Source organism: Chlamydotis macqueenii, chromosome 2 (genome assembly GCF_036417535.1).
Source record: "Chlamydotis macqueenii isolate bChlMac1 chromosome 2, bChlMac1.mat, whole genome shotgun sequence".
Taxonomy (NCBI): Eukaryota; Metazoa; Chordata; class Aves; order Otidiformes; family Otididae; genus Chlamydotis; species Chlamydotis macqueenii.
The window spans coordinates 83,558,029-83,570,876 of NC_141557.1; the positions used below are offsets into that span (position 1 = coordinate 83,558,029).

General features: G+C 44.9%; 1 protein-coding gene across 1 annotated transcript in view; it reads left to right on the forward strand.

Annotated features, from left to right (window-relative positions):
- The first annotated feature begins 256 nt into the window (after window positions 1-256).
- MYO10 (myosin X) overlaps window positions 257-12,848 on the forward strand; it is a 163,518-nt gene continuing 150,926 nt past the window's right edge. Inside the window, exon 1 of the mRNA XM_086740352.1 lies at window positions 257-380. Coding sequence (XP_086596478.1) covers window positions 360-380 — 21 coding nt within the window. The 5' untranslated portion in view covers window positions 257-359. The remainder of the gene's footprint in view (window positions 381-12,848) is intronic.

Consider the following 12,848-nt stretch of genomic DNA (forward strand, 5'->3'; position numbering starts at 1 on the left):
GCGGGGAGCGGCGCGGCCCCGGCTCCGCCTCTGCCCCGCCAGGACGGGACGGGGCGGCCCCGGGCGGCGGCGGCGGGAGCCTCCTTCCTCCTCCTCCTCCTCCTCCTCCTCCATCTCCTCCCCCTCCCCCGGCCCCCAGCGGCGGCTATGCGCTGCCGGGACCGCCCGGGCGAGCGGCTCTGAGGGGGCGGGCGGACAAAGGCTGCGGGCTGGTGCCGGCGCCGGCGATGGAGCGGCGCGGCGGCTGAGGCGGCTCGGTGGGGCCGAGCCGAGCCGGGCCGGGCGGCAGCGGCGGCAGCAGCACATGGTGCGCGGCTGGGGCCCGGCGCTGCGCACCCGCGGGCGGGCCGGGGGCCACCATGGACAACTTCTTGGCGGAGGTGAGTCGGGCCGGCGGAGTCTTCCCTTCCTCCCCGCTTCCCTTCCTCCTTCACCTCCGGCGTGGGGTCGCTTTGTGGGGCAGGAGCCGTGCCCCCCCCCCCCCCTCCCGCCCGCCAGGGGCACCGCTCGGGAGCTCCGGCGGCGGGGTCCCCCGCGGGAAGCGGGCAGCCGTGGGGTCCGGCGGGGCGAGTGAGGGTCCTGCTCTCCCTCCTGCTGCCGGCGGCCTGGCGGCCTCTGAAACCGTGTCCCGGGGTGGGGGGAGTGGGGGGCTCCCTCCGCGGGGTTCCCTGCGTGGAACCCGGGGAGCGTGCGTTTTCCGCCTTGCATGGGCATGTGAGGCTTCAAATGATGGGGGTTTCAAGAAACAGGGCTGTTGCTGGGAGGTCTTTTCTTCTGAGGTCCGCTTATTGAGTGCATGCTATTAAGTGTAGATGAAATCTTCCGATGCAAAATGCAAAGCAGGGAGGCTTAAATCTTGGAAGCGGTTTGAGCTGTAACATGTGGATCTTGACAACTTCATCATCTGGGGGGAGAAACCAAATCAAAGCTGCTTTGCTACTTACTCAGCGCTTAAAAACGAAAGCTTGGGTCCTCCTCTGGTCTAAATTAGCTGAATTTTACTCAACGGTATTTTACCAAATCGGGATGTCCCACCTAGTGTCGCCGCTGCCTCAGGAGCGTAAGGTGCCCAGTATTAATGCAGCGACTTTGCGCTTGTCTTCTGCTTGCAGATTGCTAGCAAAGCTTGCACCTGGGTTGGGACTCCTGGTGACTGCACAATTGCTTTAGTCGCACCCCGTGCTGAAGCGGTTGCACTGTCAGGGTTGTAAAATACAGGACAGGCATCTTTTTTACAGGACTGCGATTAAGCTGCAAAACCGTCCTTTGCCCTCGTGAAATAACTTCCCTCCTGTTCTCCATGCTGTTGGTGCTCCCACAAGAAAAACAGTTGACCTGTTTACCAGAATAGTAATTAGTCAAATAAAAGAAGGTCAATACACCTCACTGCTTGTTAGGTTTTCATTTGTCAGACAACAAAAGTTGTGTCAAGTACAATAAGAAGGAAGAAATGCAGGATTAACTTTCAGAAAGTCTTGGTTAAGTAGTAATATTGCTTTTTTTTTTTTTTAATCCCATAGAGGATGTAACCCTCACCTTTCAAAAGCTTGCAAGCCATGAGCAATATGGTAGCATTAGCCCAGCCTTGCGAAATTAATGTGAAGAGTCATTCGCTCTGACACAAAGTACAGTAACGTGCCCTACATAAAGGTGAAGATGAGAGTTAATGGTTTTGACTCCTCTATTAGCCAAAATTACTTGCCCTGGGGAAAAAGCAAAGAAATTTTGCCAGTCCGTGTTAGTATTTCAGCATCTATTTATGTTAATTTGTGGTTGCTGCATGCAGACTTTGATCTTTCTTAAGAACTCTTACTTCCTTTCAACGTGTTGATATAACTTTAAAAGATCAGTAAATATAGCACCTTGACTTTAATCTGCATCCAAAGTCCCACCCTTAAGTATAAACATTTTCCTTTCCTCACACCGGAGTGTATGGAAATTGCGTATAGGCAGCGTAAGGCACAATAGCAGAAATGCACTGAGCCTGACCCAGCTACCACAGAAAACCGTCTGTTGGAGGCACTGGATCGAGCCAGTCGTTGGGTAATTTGGTTTGTGCGAGGCAGACATCCTGCAGCTGCTCTTTACAAAAATATTTGCTGACTTATTGGAGAGAATTATTGTTCTCATTAAAATAAGTTGTAGTGCACAGAACAAAGAAGGAAGCTGGGTGAAAGGCACAGGTAGCAGGCCTGGTCTGCTCTGCTCTTGTTCGGCAGCAACGTTGAGTGCGCTGCTATAATTGTGTCTGGGGAGAAAAGCTGATAGAGGAGAAGGACGTGTACTGGCACTTCACAGGAGTAGTGTTACCAAGAAGCCTCCTCTCCAGCCCAAGGCAGGAGTGTCTTCAGGTCTGGCTGTTGTAGAAAAACAACTGTACAATGAAAAGATGTTAGAAGGAAAAAAAAAATCCAACAAAGACCTGCATTATGACCTCTTCCATGTTGTTCAATAGCTAGGTGCTGACTGTAACCTGCCCTTGGTATATGACGATGCTCACTGGAACAAAAGGAGGCAAGTTGGTAAGGTACTGCCAGGGTGCAGGAACACACAGGTTGCAGAGGAGACACTCCCATTGGGGCTTGCTCTGTTAAATGTGATGTGAGATAATGCCCAGCTCCCACCGATCAGCTGATGCTCCTGTTGTTTGACACTTAACAGCTTTTTGACTAATCAATCTTGCTGCCCCATTTCTTTCCCTTATTGTTTCTTCTAGGATGACAAGTGGTTGTGTCTGTCTCCAGAGGAGCCTCGATTTCCAATCCCTGTCCCAGTTTTCTAACCCAGCCACTTAAAAAAAAAAAGTAGCTCTGAGTAAAGAATTAGGCTAGAAGAGTTGTCCTTGGAACTTAGTCCCCAAAATGCTTTCATTGCTGGAAGATATTAAAGTAATTACAAAGTTGCATTCTGAATACAGAGAAGAAGTGTTTTTCCAGACTTGTTTTAAAACTTTTTCAGGCTGCTGATTGATCTGTGCTACCTTTCGGTGTTTGAAGGAAGGTCGGTGGTGGCATCCTAACTTTTTCAGTGTGTTTACATAGTCTCATATATGAAGTGTTAAAACCTGTAGGAGATCTATACTCAGAATTAAATTTATGGATGTGTGCAATAGAGCCATTTGGCTGTGTTGCTGGAAACAGCCTGAAAAAAATCATTCCCATGTGTTTTACCAACAGCCAGGGTGCTTGCAAGGGTGCAGTCTCCTGTGGTAGCTGAGGTCAGACTTCTTTTTTTCCCGTGAGAATGCATCCCTGCTAAAAGGGGATGTATGCAATGGGGGAAGGACAAGAGTCATCTGAAGATGAGAAGGAACACAAGAACATTTTGCACAAAAAAAGGCAGGAGAGGGAAGCTCAAACTGCCTCTTCATCGTCTGAAGTTGCCAAGCAGTGCTTACCAGGGCAGCAGGGGAAGTGGATACAGAAGTCAAGTTCATCTTCCTCTTCTTGTGCAGGGCATCACTTTGCCCGATAGATACAGTGCATTGCACTGAAGCATGGTCACAGTCCTTGACACAGGAGGAGCGTGGCAGTTGCTGACCCAGCTGAGGTCAGAGAGTGGTTGAGGTTGGGAGGGACTTCTGGAGGTCATCTTGTCGAAAACTGCCCTCTGAGCTGGCGTGCAGCTCCTGGGGAGCTTGCAGCACAGTGTGCATGGCGGTGGCTGCAGGGATTGACTGTATTTAGTCCCTGCTAAGCTTAAGAGAGGATTTCCCTACCCTCTATCCCGCCATACCCCCTTAATTTCCACAACTGGAAGAGAAGGAGGGAGAAAAACTCCATCTCCTGCCTTCTGTCTAGCATGTCTGGGTAGATGACGTTGAAGGAGAGCGTTATAAAAGCATCATCATCATAGAAGTCTGACTGATGTTTCTCTAATGTTGCACAGAGATTTATTGGGAACTGTGGGGCAGCCTCCTCTGAGGCACAGCAGATACTCTGTGTGCAGCATGCTTTCATTTTTAGTGGTACTTCAAGTTCAGAATGGTTTCTTTCCTTTCGGCCTTCCATAGTTGCCCATATTTGCTTCTGTACCCTGTTTTAAGGGCAGGGCTCCCAGCATGTGTCCTGAAGGAGCAAGTGTTGAACCTCCCTCTGTGGGAAGGGTATGGGGCAAAAATTAATTCTGAGGCTTTGAACTTAGCTTCAGGGAGCTGTGAGACGAGGCTGCCAAGCCTGGAAGTTCTTATTTTGGATATGCAGCTCACGGCAAACTTTTCCGTGGTGCTTCTCTGCTGTGGCGTTTGGAACATCACTGCCTCCAAGCACAAGAGTCCTCCATGGAGATCTTTGAGAGGTTCACCATCTGCTGCAACCAAGTGACCTTGGCATTGCCGAGTTTCTGCTCTTAAAGTGAAAATCTGGTAATGCTAATAAGTTTCTGCATTGATATGCATGTGTTCTGGCTATGCTGTGCAGCGTAGCCTATGCATTTAGGACAATCTCGGAAGTCTCCCAGTTTTTGTTTAGGAGTGTTTTATTGATAGCAGAAGTATGGATCTGATGTTCCAGTCTGTGATATTGGTGTAAGCTGTGTATCTTACACTGGCAAAGTTGTGTTTCGGACTGGTGGGGCAAAACCACCATCCCGTGAGCGATGGCATAAAGGTGATATTTCTGGAGGGCTTCTGAGTGCCAAAGCCGTGCCAAGAAAGAACAGTGCCTCTTTGGCTGTTGACATTGGCTGCGTTTTCCAAAGTTTCTGAGCTGTGACTCCTTCTCATATTTAGGTTTTTTCAAAAGCTGATGGTTGTTTTGTCAACAGTTATTTACAGATTAATTAGGGAGCATTGTGTTTTGAGTAGTAAGTGTTTCAAGGGGGCTCAGGATTACCTTACCAAGTCAAAAAGAAAATAATATTTTTGCAGGTTTGTTTCTGTAAGTCGGGGGGAATTGCGTTCAGCTCATCGGTAGCACGTCATCGTAGCTGCCTACTACATGTATTTCACATGTGCCTTTCATAAGAGACTGGGCTGGAGCCTAGCAGCCCTGCTGGCACCACAAATATTGTAAAATGACACAAGAATTCTCTTAAAGCTGCAAAACACATAACTACTGAAATTAGCAATAGAGGCTCTACATTGTGCAGGGTCTGCTCATGGTTTTTTACATATGTTCAGTCAGACTCCAACCAAAAGAGAGCTGTGAAACCCCCACCGTTACAGAAGTCTTGGCTGCTTCCGAGTCTTGGCTTTTTTTTTTTTTTTTACATTCTGGTGACACCTCACTGAAATGTTACTTTTTTCTTTTTGTCTTTTCCCTAATTGTATGTTTGTGTCAGCACTTTGTATGTAAGAGATTTTCCTCTAACCAGATTTCCTTCTTTATATGTATTTTCATTTCGTGAGCCCTGTGTCTGGGTGATACTGAAGGCTGTGAACTTTTTTGGCTCTTTTAATGGTTTTTGTGCTTTTTGTGTTGCCTAGGGGGCTTAGTACACCAGTCCCATGAGTAAGCCTAGAAACCCTGCAAACTTTCAGTGCTCTTGTTGCCCCAGTGTGCCACAAAAGATGGAAGGAAAAGTTTGGGAACCTCTGTCAATAATTATGATGTCAGTTGGCTCAGTTGTATCACGTTACACGGCCACTGTGGTGATTTTAGCCAGATCTTGGGTTTCAGCTTGGTAAAACCAATATAGTCTCATGAATCTGTTTTTTCAGCTTTAGAAGATAGCTCAAGAAAAACTGGTAGGTCCTTGGCTCCATGTGTGCGTGTGTGTGTTTGCTTAGAAAAGACCCAGATGTAACCTTTAGCAAGTGAATAGCATGCTTGCTTTTTTTTTTTTCTTTTAATACAGGAAATTAATATTAATAGAACTTAAAAAAAAAAAAATTAGCAAGCAAAATGTCTTTTTGCATCTCTTGTGTGGAGATGTGGAAGATGTGGAACATCTAGTGGAAGGGGCCGCAATCTCCCATGAGGGGCAGGAGCAGCAGCTCCATCCCTTGCACAGCTGGCATGGTGACTACGTGCCCGTCACAGTTCTGGAGGGAAGCGTGTCCTCTGGGTAGTTTGATCTCACCAACCTTTTCAGCTGCAGGGCCGGTATTTTTCCTTAGTGAATCACCGTCCCCAGCTGTGGTCTGAGCCAGGAATGTAGTTTTGGGTGGAGCTCCTGTAGAAGGATGGGAGGTAAAATGTCACTGTGAATGAAGACTTTTGCTGGTGGGGGGTGAGGGGAGAGAATTACCAGCCTTAAGTCACTAATTGTGGCTACTTTACAAGTTTTGGGATGTGACCTCAGAGCTTGCAGGATTGATTATGTCTTCGGGCTTGAGTGAGAGGGTCATGGCTTAGGCGTTCTCATCATGTTGATCTTCCTGTTATTTATCATTACCTGATATTTCAAAATCATGACTGAGACATGAAGGAGGATGGCTTGTTGTTGGGGCAACAGTTCAGGGCAGATTTCTGGTGTTTGGGTATTATGGTGGCTTGCCTTTTTTTTTTTTTTTAACTTGTTTTGGATTTTCTAAGATGCCCTATGTATGTCTGAAATTTGAGCATTATCCATTGGTCATATTTACTGTAATGCAACTTTGTTTTGGACAGCTGTCTGATTAAGAAAGGTTAATTTGATTATCATTTTGGTTAGAAGTCCAAACACTCTGTTCTTTTAAAGAGAGGACTTTTCAAAGTTTGGAGGCAGAATGTGAACTGATACTAACTGTCCTCTAGATCTGCCATGTGAAGTAAACTGTATCCATGCTGCAGAAGAAATTACCGCTTTGTTACATGGAAAGTATGAGCATTATATTGCAAAAGTGTACTGGTTAAGGTTCGTTAGGATGGAAGGAATGGGTGAAGATTATCAGTATTTCTTAATATACCTGTAAGAAGTAGGAGGATGTTAGGGGAGAATGTTTGGGCCACTCCTAGACTCATTTCTGCAAAGTCACTGATCAAGACTGTAATCTCAGGTGGGTCCAAATATCGTTGATACTTGTTCTTGATGTCCTCAGCTGGACAGCCAGTGCAGAGCTGGGTCAGGGGGTGTCTGGCGGCTGCTCTGTGGGATGCCGTTCCACGGACATCGTCACTAGCCAGACACTTTCCCACTGCAAACCAGTGGCTGACTGGGGCAGGCTGCCGAGTTGTTTCAGCTGTCAACACATCACTCCTGTGCTTGCTTTACTGATAAGTGTAAATACTTACTCTCTGTTTAGGTGCTATTTTCCTTTCTGGCCAAGTGACTGTTGTTCAGGTCAGCCTGTAAAACCCTTCTTATTTGGTAGAAAGTTTAGAGAGTTTAGGGTTTTTTAAATTGAAATATCAGACTTGAGTGATCTTGGAGGAACTTGAAAATAGGTGTTTTGCCTTGTTGAATAGCTCACTAAGAACAAAGACAATTTTGGTTCAGATTTGAAGCATGGCAGAAACTGGTGTGTATTTCATTTTACTGACCAAAGCTAACATTTCCATTTTGTGTAAGCTCTTCTGTAGGGGGGCTTAACACATGGTTTCTATATGAGATCTTGTAATTTTTCCTTGTAAGCAGTTGTGCTTAGTTATTTTTCACTAAGAAGGAGTAGCCACAGTCAGTAACTGGGAAAAAAAATACAAAGAACACTCCAGCCCTTTCAAGGCTTTGGAGAAAACTTGGCAGTGTACCCGTGTGTATGGATAGAAGTCTTCAAAAGTGAAGGGTACTGGTCGCTTCTGTGGTTTTCTGAACTTGCACTGAAAATTCAGATCAAATACATCTTAAGCTGGGTTTCTTAGGTGTCTCAGTGGTCCTGCCCACAGTTGGTGAAGATAAGCATGTTGGAGCAGAGCCTAAATGTAGGAATCAGTATACTGCCTTTTACTCCTTCTAGGATTAATGGCATGCTGAAGGAAAACATCATGAAGGATAGACTTTATCAGTCTCCAGTACCATCCAGTGGCCTGCTAGACTTCAGGGTTGAATAGAGTTCCCATAGTTGTATGTTAACACATTTTAGCAAATACTTAAATTGCCTCAGTGGGGCATTTCACCTGGTTTATGATATCTGGCTTTCTTTTCTTTGAAAGTATGCAATCTTCATCTTGTAGTGAGCCTCGCTAGAGATGTTTGAGTGAATATTGAAGAAATCAATGCTCTCTTTAACCCATTTCTTAGATGAGTTAAATCTTTCTGTGGAATCATTTGGGTTCTGGTTTTGTTTTGTTCCAAATGAGGGAAAGAGGAAGGAAGAGAGGGGAGCTCAGCAGCAGACTTCAGGAGCCAAGCTGTGCCTTCATGCGTGATCCTGGCTGATGGCATGCACAGGGTGAGCGGCTGTGTTGCAGGACTTGAGAAACAAAAGGCAAAGCGCGCTTTGATGTCTTAGGGTTGCCTTTTCCTACATAATCTCGAGAAACTATTCATAATCCTTTATTATAGGCCATTGGTACAAGAGTGCATTAATACAGGTCTCTGTTTTGTTTTGGAGAACACCCGTATGGGAGATGCCATAAGGACACCTTAGTGGCGGGAAGTGTTTTTTCCCCCAGGGGAAACAAGCAACAACCAAACTACATTCCCACCCTGAGCGAGTTTACCCAAGGGCTTTTTATCATGGCACGTCTGCCTCTGTACTGGGGTAGTCATTAAAAGTAATGAGTTTTTTTTGGGTTGTTTTTATGTTCTTAACTTCTTGACAGGGTAATGCCGGCAGAGTGGCACCCCGCTGCCCAAGCCTGCCATCACGGTCTCAAAGTCAGGATTGATTTTGGTGCCTGTAGCATAACCTTGGGTCGAGACCTGAGGCTCAAATGGTTGATGAGTGCTAGCTGTCATTAACTCCGGCTAGAATTACAAAGCTGAGTATTTCTGAAAGTTGTCATCAAAGGTAACACCCCAAACCCCTTGTCCCTCTTTCTCTTACAAACCCTCAGGAAGCTTTAGAAAACTAATTTTTATGAACTTTCCAGCATCTGGAGAAAACATTTCTGTAGTTCTTGAAAAGATGTTGGACTGTGAAAGTGCGGCTACTGGCAAAGCCTTGCATGGTTTTGATGTTGTGCATTGCATGTGTCTATTATCCTTCTTCTCGACCTTTCTAAGAGAAGTGCAGGATTTCTCTGGAAAGATTCTCATACCCCTCCTTTGCGTTCAGCCAAACTGGCCCTGGTTTTGGGGACAGGAGATAAGAGAAGTTTATTCCTTGTTTTGAAAAACTATTGATGTTTATAGCGTTATCGGAAATGGATTATTTGGTCCTTTTTTAGTTGCTGTTGTTTAGTGTGACATTAAAGTGTTTACTTAGATTAAGTTAAATATATTTGTTGAGAGAATGGGATTGTTTTTCTTATGAAGTTGTTTATCTTGAGGAGAAGTCAAATCCCTTTGTTTAATGTACCCGTCTGGTTTAGAGAAGAGGTGGAGATCATTTCTGTTTGGCCATTTTAGTGGGTCAAAAACCAACTGTGTATCTTGGTTAGGGTATATTTTTATTTGCTTCAGAAAGGAGCCAAGTTGGCAGGACACTGGAGTTCACGTCGGGACAAGAAGTAGATGCCGATTCTGTAGGTCAGACTTCTTGCTTTGTTGGTCGTCTTCTTGGATCTCTTCCCTTTCTTAAATATAGACTGTGGTTTTGTGATTAGGGTTTGCCTCCTCGTTGCAGCTTTTTGGTGATGGGTACCATGGATAGGTTTGTGTGCAATCAGTTACTATATTCCCTAGAAGAAAATGAGAGCAGCGTTTACAGCAGGACTTTGAAGGATGGCATTTCCTGCTGCTTTTCAGACCCTGTACCAGAAGGAGTGTCCAATGAAGTGAGCTCTTTGTTGTTGAAACTCCCAGAGTTGGTTTCTGCCATGTGATACTTGATAAGCGATTTCAAGGAATAAACAAATGCAGCTGGAATGAGCTGGAAAATGTAATTTGTGCAGCAGCCCCTCTTTTTCCTCCCCTGCAATTACATTTCTAATATTTTGCACGTCAAATCAGAGAAGTTTTAACAGATGGCAGATGGGATTTTGTCACAAAGTTGTGCAGCCCTTAGTCAAAAAGGCGATTCTCTGTTTTGTGTTAGATTTTGAGAGTCTCTACTCTCAGTTTCTGTGTTTCTGTTGCATCATTTCTGCCATCATTTTGCTTTGGTGATTCAGTACCTTAAATGACTACAGCCCTGATGCAGTAGTAAACTCCCTGGGTTTTTTGTACAGAATGCCATGAATAAACTTAATTGCAATGTAATGAAGTAGTTGTATTGAACATGTACTGTATAGTTACACCTTTGTCAGTAGGATGCCTTCATACCATGCAGTTAAGTTGAAGATGCCATCGGTAGCTAGTGGAGGACAGAAGGTGGTACCCACATCTGTCCGTTTTCTTGTACGCATCCAGTGGTCCCTCGTCAGCGGCTTGTTCCTTTAGCAGTCCTCACTGGGGTGCTTGAGTGCAAAGGGAAGATGTTGAGTTGTGGGGTCCTTTTTCTTTGGGTAGTGATTCAGCATTTACTGCAGTCCAGGTGTTTCTGGCAAATACAGGCTGTAATCCTGAATTTTGATATCTTGAACTTGTGTGCCGCATACAGAAACACTCCTTTGTATTGCTTACAAATATTTGATCTGAAAAGCGCACAGTCCCTTTATGCAGTCAGAGAGGCCACAAAATCTTTGCTGTTTTCCTGGGATTTTTGTGTTTCTCTGCTGGAAGGCAGCAGAGCTTTTGGTACACTGTGTGAGCTGCGGCTGTCCCAGAGCATGGGAATCCGCGTGTAGATGGGAGTCCTCACTTGTTAGGAAAGAAGAGTTGGGTGTGTGTTAATCAGGGGCTAAATAGAAGGGGCGAGAAGGGCTCAAGGCGGCAAGGGCCCCGGCACCTGCAGTGACAGATCATGGGTCACGCCACTGTGGGGATCGCCCCAGGCTTTTTTTTTTGGCTTTACCATTCCTGTTAAAGTGGGAGAATAATCTTCTGTTGCAGTCCTGAGGCCAGCTGGAATTTCCCTAGCTGTAAATTTTGAGCATGTATTTTCTGATTGGGTCTCTGGTATTACAAATGCCAACATTTTGGAAAGTCTTGCTTTTTAGTGTTGTGCTTTTGTTTTTTTGGTTGGTTGGTTTTTTTTGGTTTTTTTTTTTTTTGGTGGTATTGAGCAACAGTATGCTTCTGGATAGTTTCACTTAGGTTTATTGGAGAAATCTGGGGTTATTCTTGAGAAAGCCGCAGTAATTTATGTCCTAAAAAACAGGACTTTGGCATTTGTTAGTACTCCTCCATCGGTGACAATATTATTGTAGTAAATTGCCATTTTTACTTGTATTGACGCTGAAATTCCTACTTTGAATTGTGTTGTCATGTGGTCATCCTTTCCTCTAATTTTGTTCCAGATGCTGTACCAGAGTCACTAGTAATCAGCAAGTGGTTCTTTCTCTTCAGAAGAGCAGTCATGGTGCTACCATTTGATCTCCAGGAAATGGCTGGGTTTTTGTCAGATCTTTGTAATTGTTAGAGGAGGGAGAAATTTCAAGAGGTCTCTGTCGGATGGTGAGAGCTTTACCCAAGACTGACAGAGGTAGCCTGTGCCTGGCACCCTTGGGAAGTCTGCTCTTTACATCCTCACCCATGGAAGGGTCTGAGAACACCTGGAAGCTAGGATGCTCCTTGTATGTGCTTTAAAAAAGCAAAGGCTACATGAATAAGCTCAGAGCTGTGGCTGTATAAGCTGCTGCTCCTTTTGTGGGTGTGTATGTTTGGTGAGTTTGCTGATATTTTATTGTACTCTAGCTGCGGTGCTGTGTGCCGTTGCTTCCTTTCCCTGTTACCAACGAAGAGAGGGATGGGAGAAAATAATGCCTTGTACTCTTTGCCAGTGCAGATCTAAATATATTTGTGCCTTCTTTTTATAATAAACTGTTATTCTGTGTTAGTGCTGATATTTCCTATTATCATATATTGAAGGTTTTTTTTTTTTTTCATTTCTTAAATTTAAGTAAATGATTTGGCACAGCTGAGGGAATGTCTGCATAGGAGGAAACATATCACAATGAGTTGCTTCAGGATTATTTAAAAGCAAAAAAAAAATGGAATTGGTTTGTATATCTGCTCTGTCTTTCTGACTCTTGTATTTGGAATTAACTGAAACAGTAAAAAAAATAATTGCCGTTTGTTTATTTTTCAATGACCTGCGAAGTTCATTCACAGCTTAAAAGCCATACTGAGCAGAAATAACAAAAACATCTAAATAGCTGAATGCTCAAATTCCCTGCTGGAATGGTGGTTTGTTGAGGAGAAAAAAATAAGTTCAGAAATGGTAACCATTAGTGGCTATAAATAGAGTTACTCATTTAGGCTCCTGGATGGATAAAAGAGAGAGATTGTTCCAGTTTTTCATCTTTACCATGTGGTAAAAAGTAAGGTATGTCATGCCCTGCCATTTTTTAGATAGCTTTAAAAATAGCTGCACTTGTGCTGCTTTCTGCTCAAAGAAAGGTCTTCAGGTACACTTGGCAAAAGCTGTTTGGCCCCAGTCTGAAATAAATACACACATTTATGAATCATTTCACTTTTAATAAGTTGTGTTCCTGGCAGGGCAACGACTCTATTCTGTCAGTACATTTACAGTGTTGATAAAACACGGAGTTTTGTTCTAGACCAGTATCTGTGATCACGTGTGTGATATGGAAGCAGCGTAGGGAGTAGCTAATGTGTACCTTCTGGGTCAGTAGGCCTTGTCTTTTGGAAAATAAACCCAGGTTTGCAACCTCCTGAAGGAGCAGGCTGGTTTTCTTCCCCAGGAATGCCTGTTGTGGTGGTGAAGAGGATGCCGCAGAGCAGGGTGAAGAAGTGATGTGCTGAGACTCCACGGGGCACCCTGGAAGAGCCCTGGACACCCCAGGGCCTCCCCATGGGGTTTGGGAGTGGCTTTGGTGGGG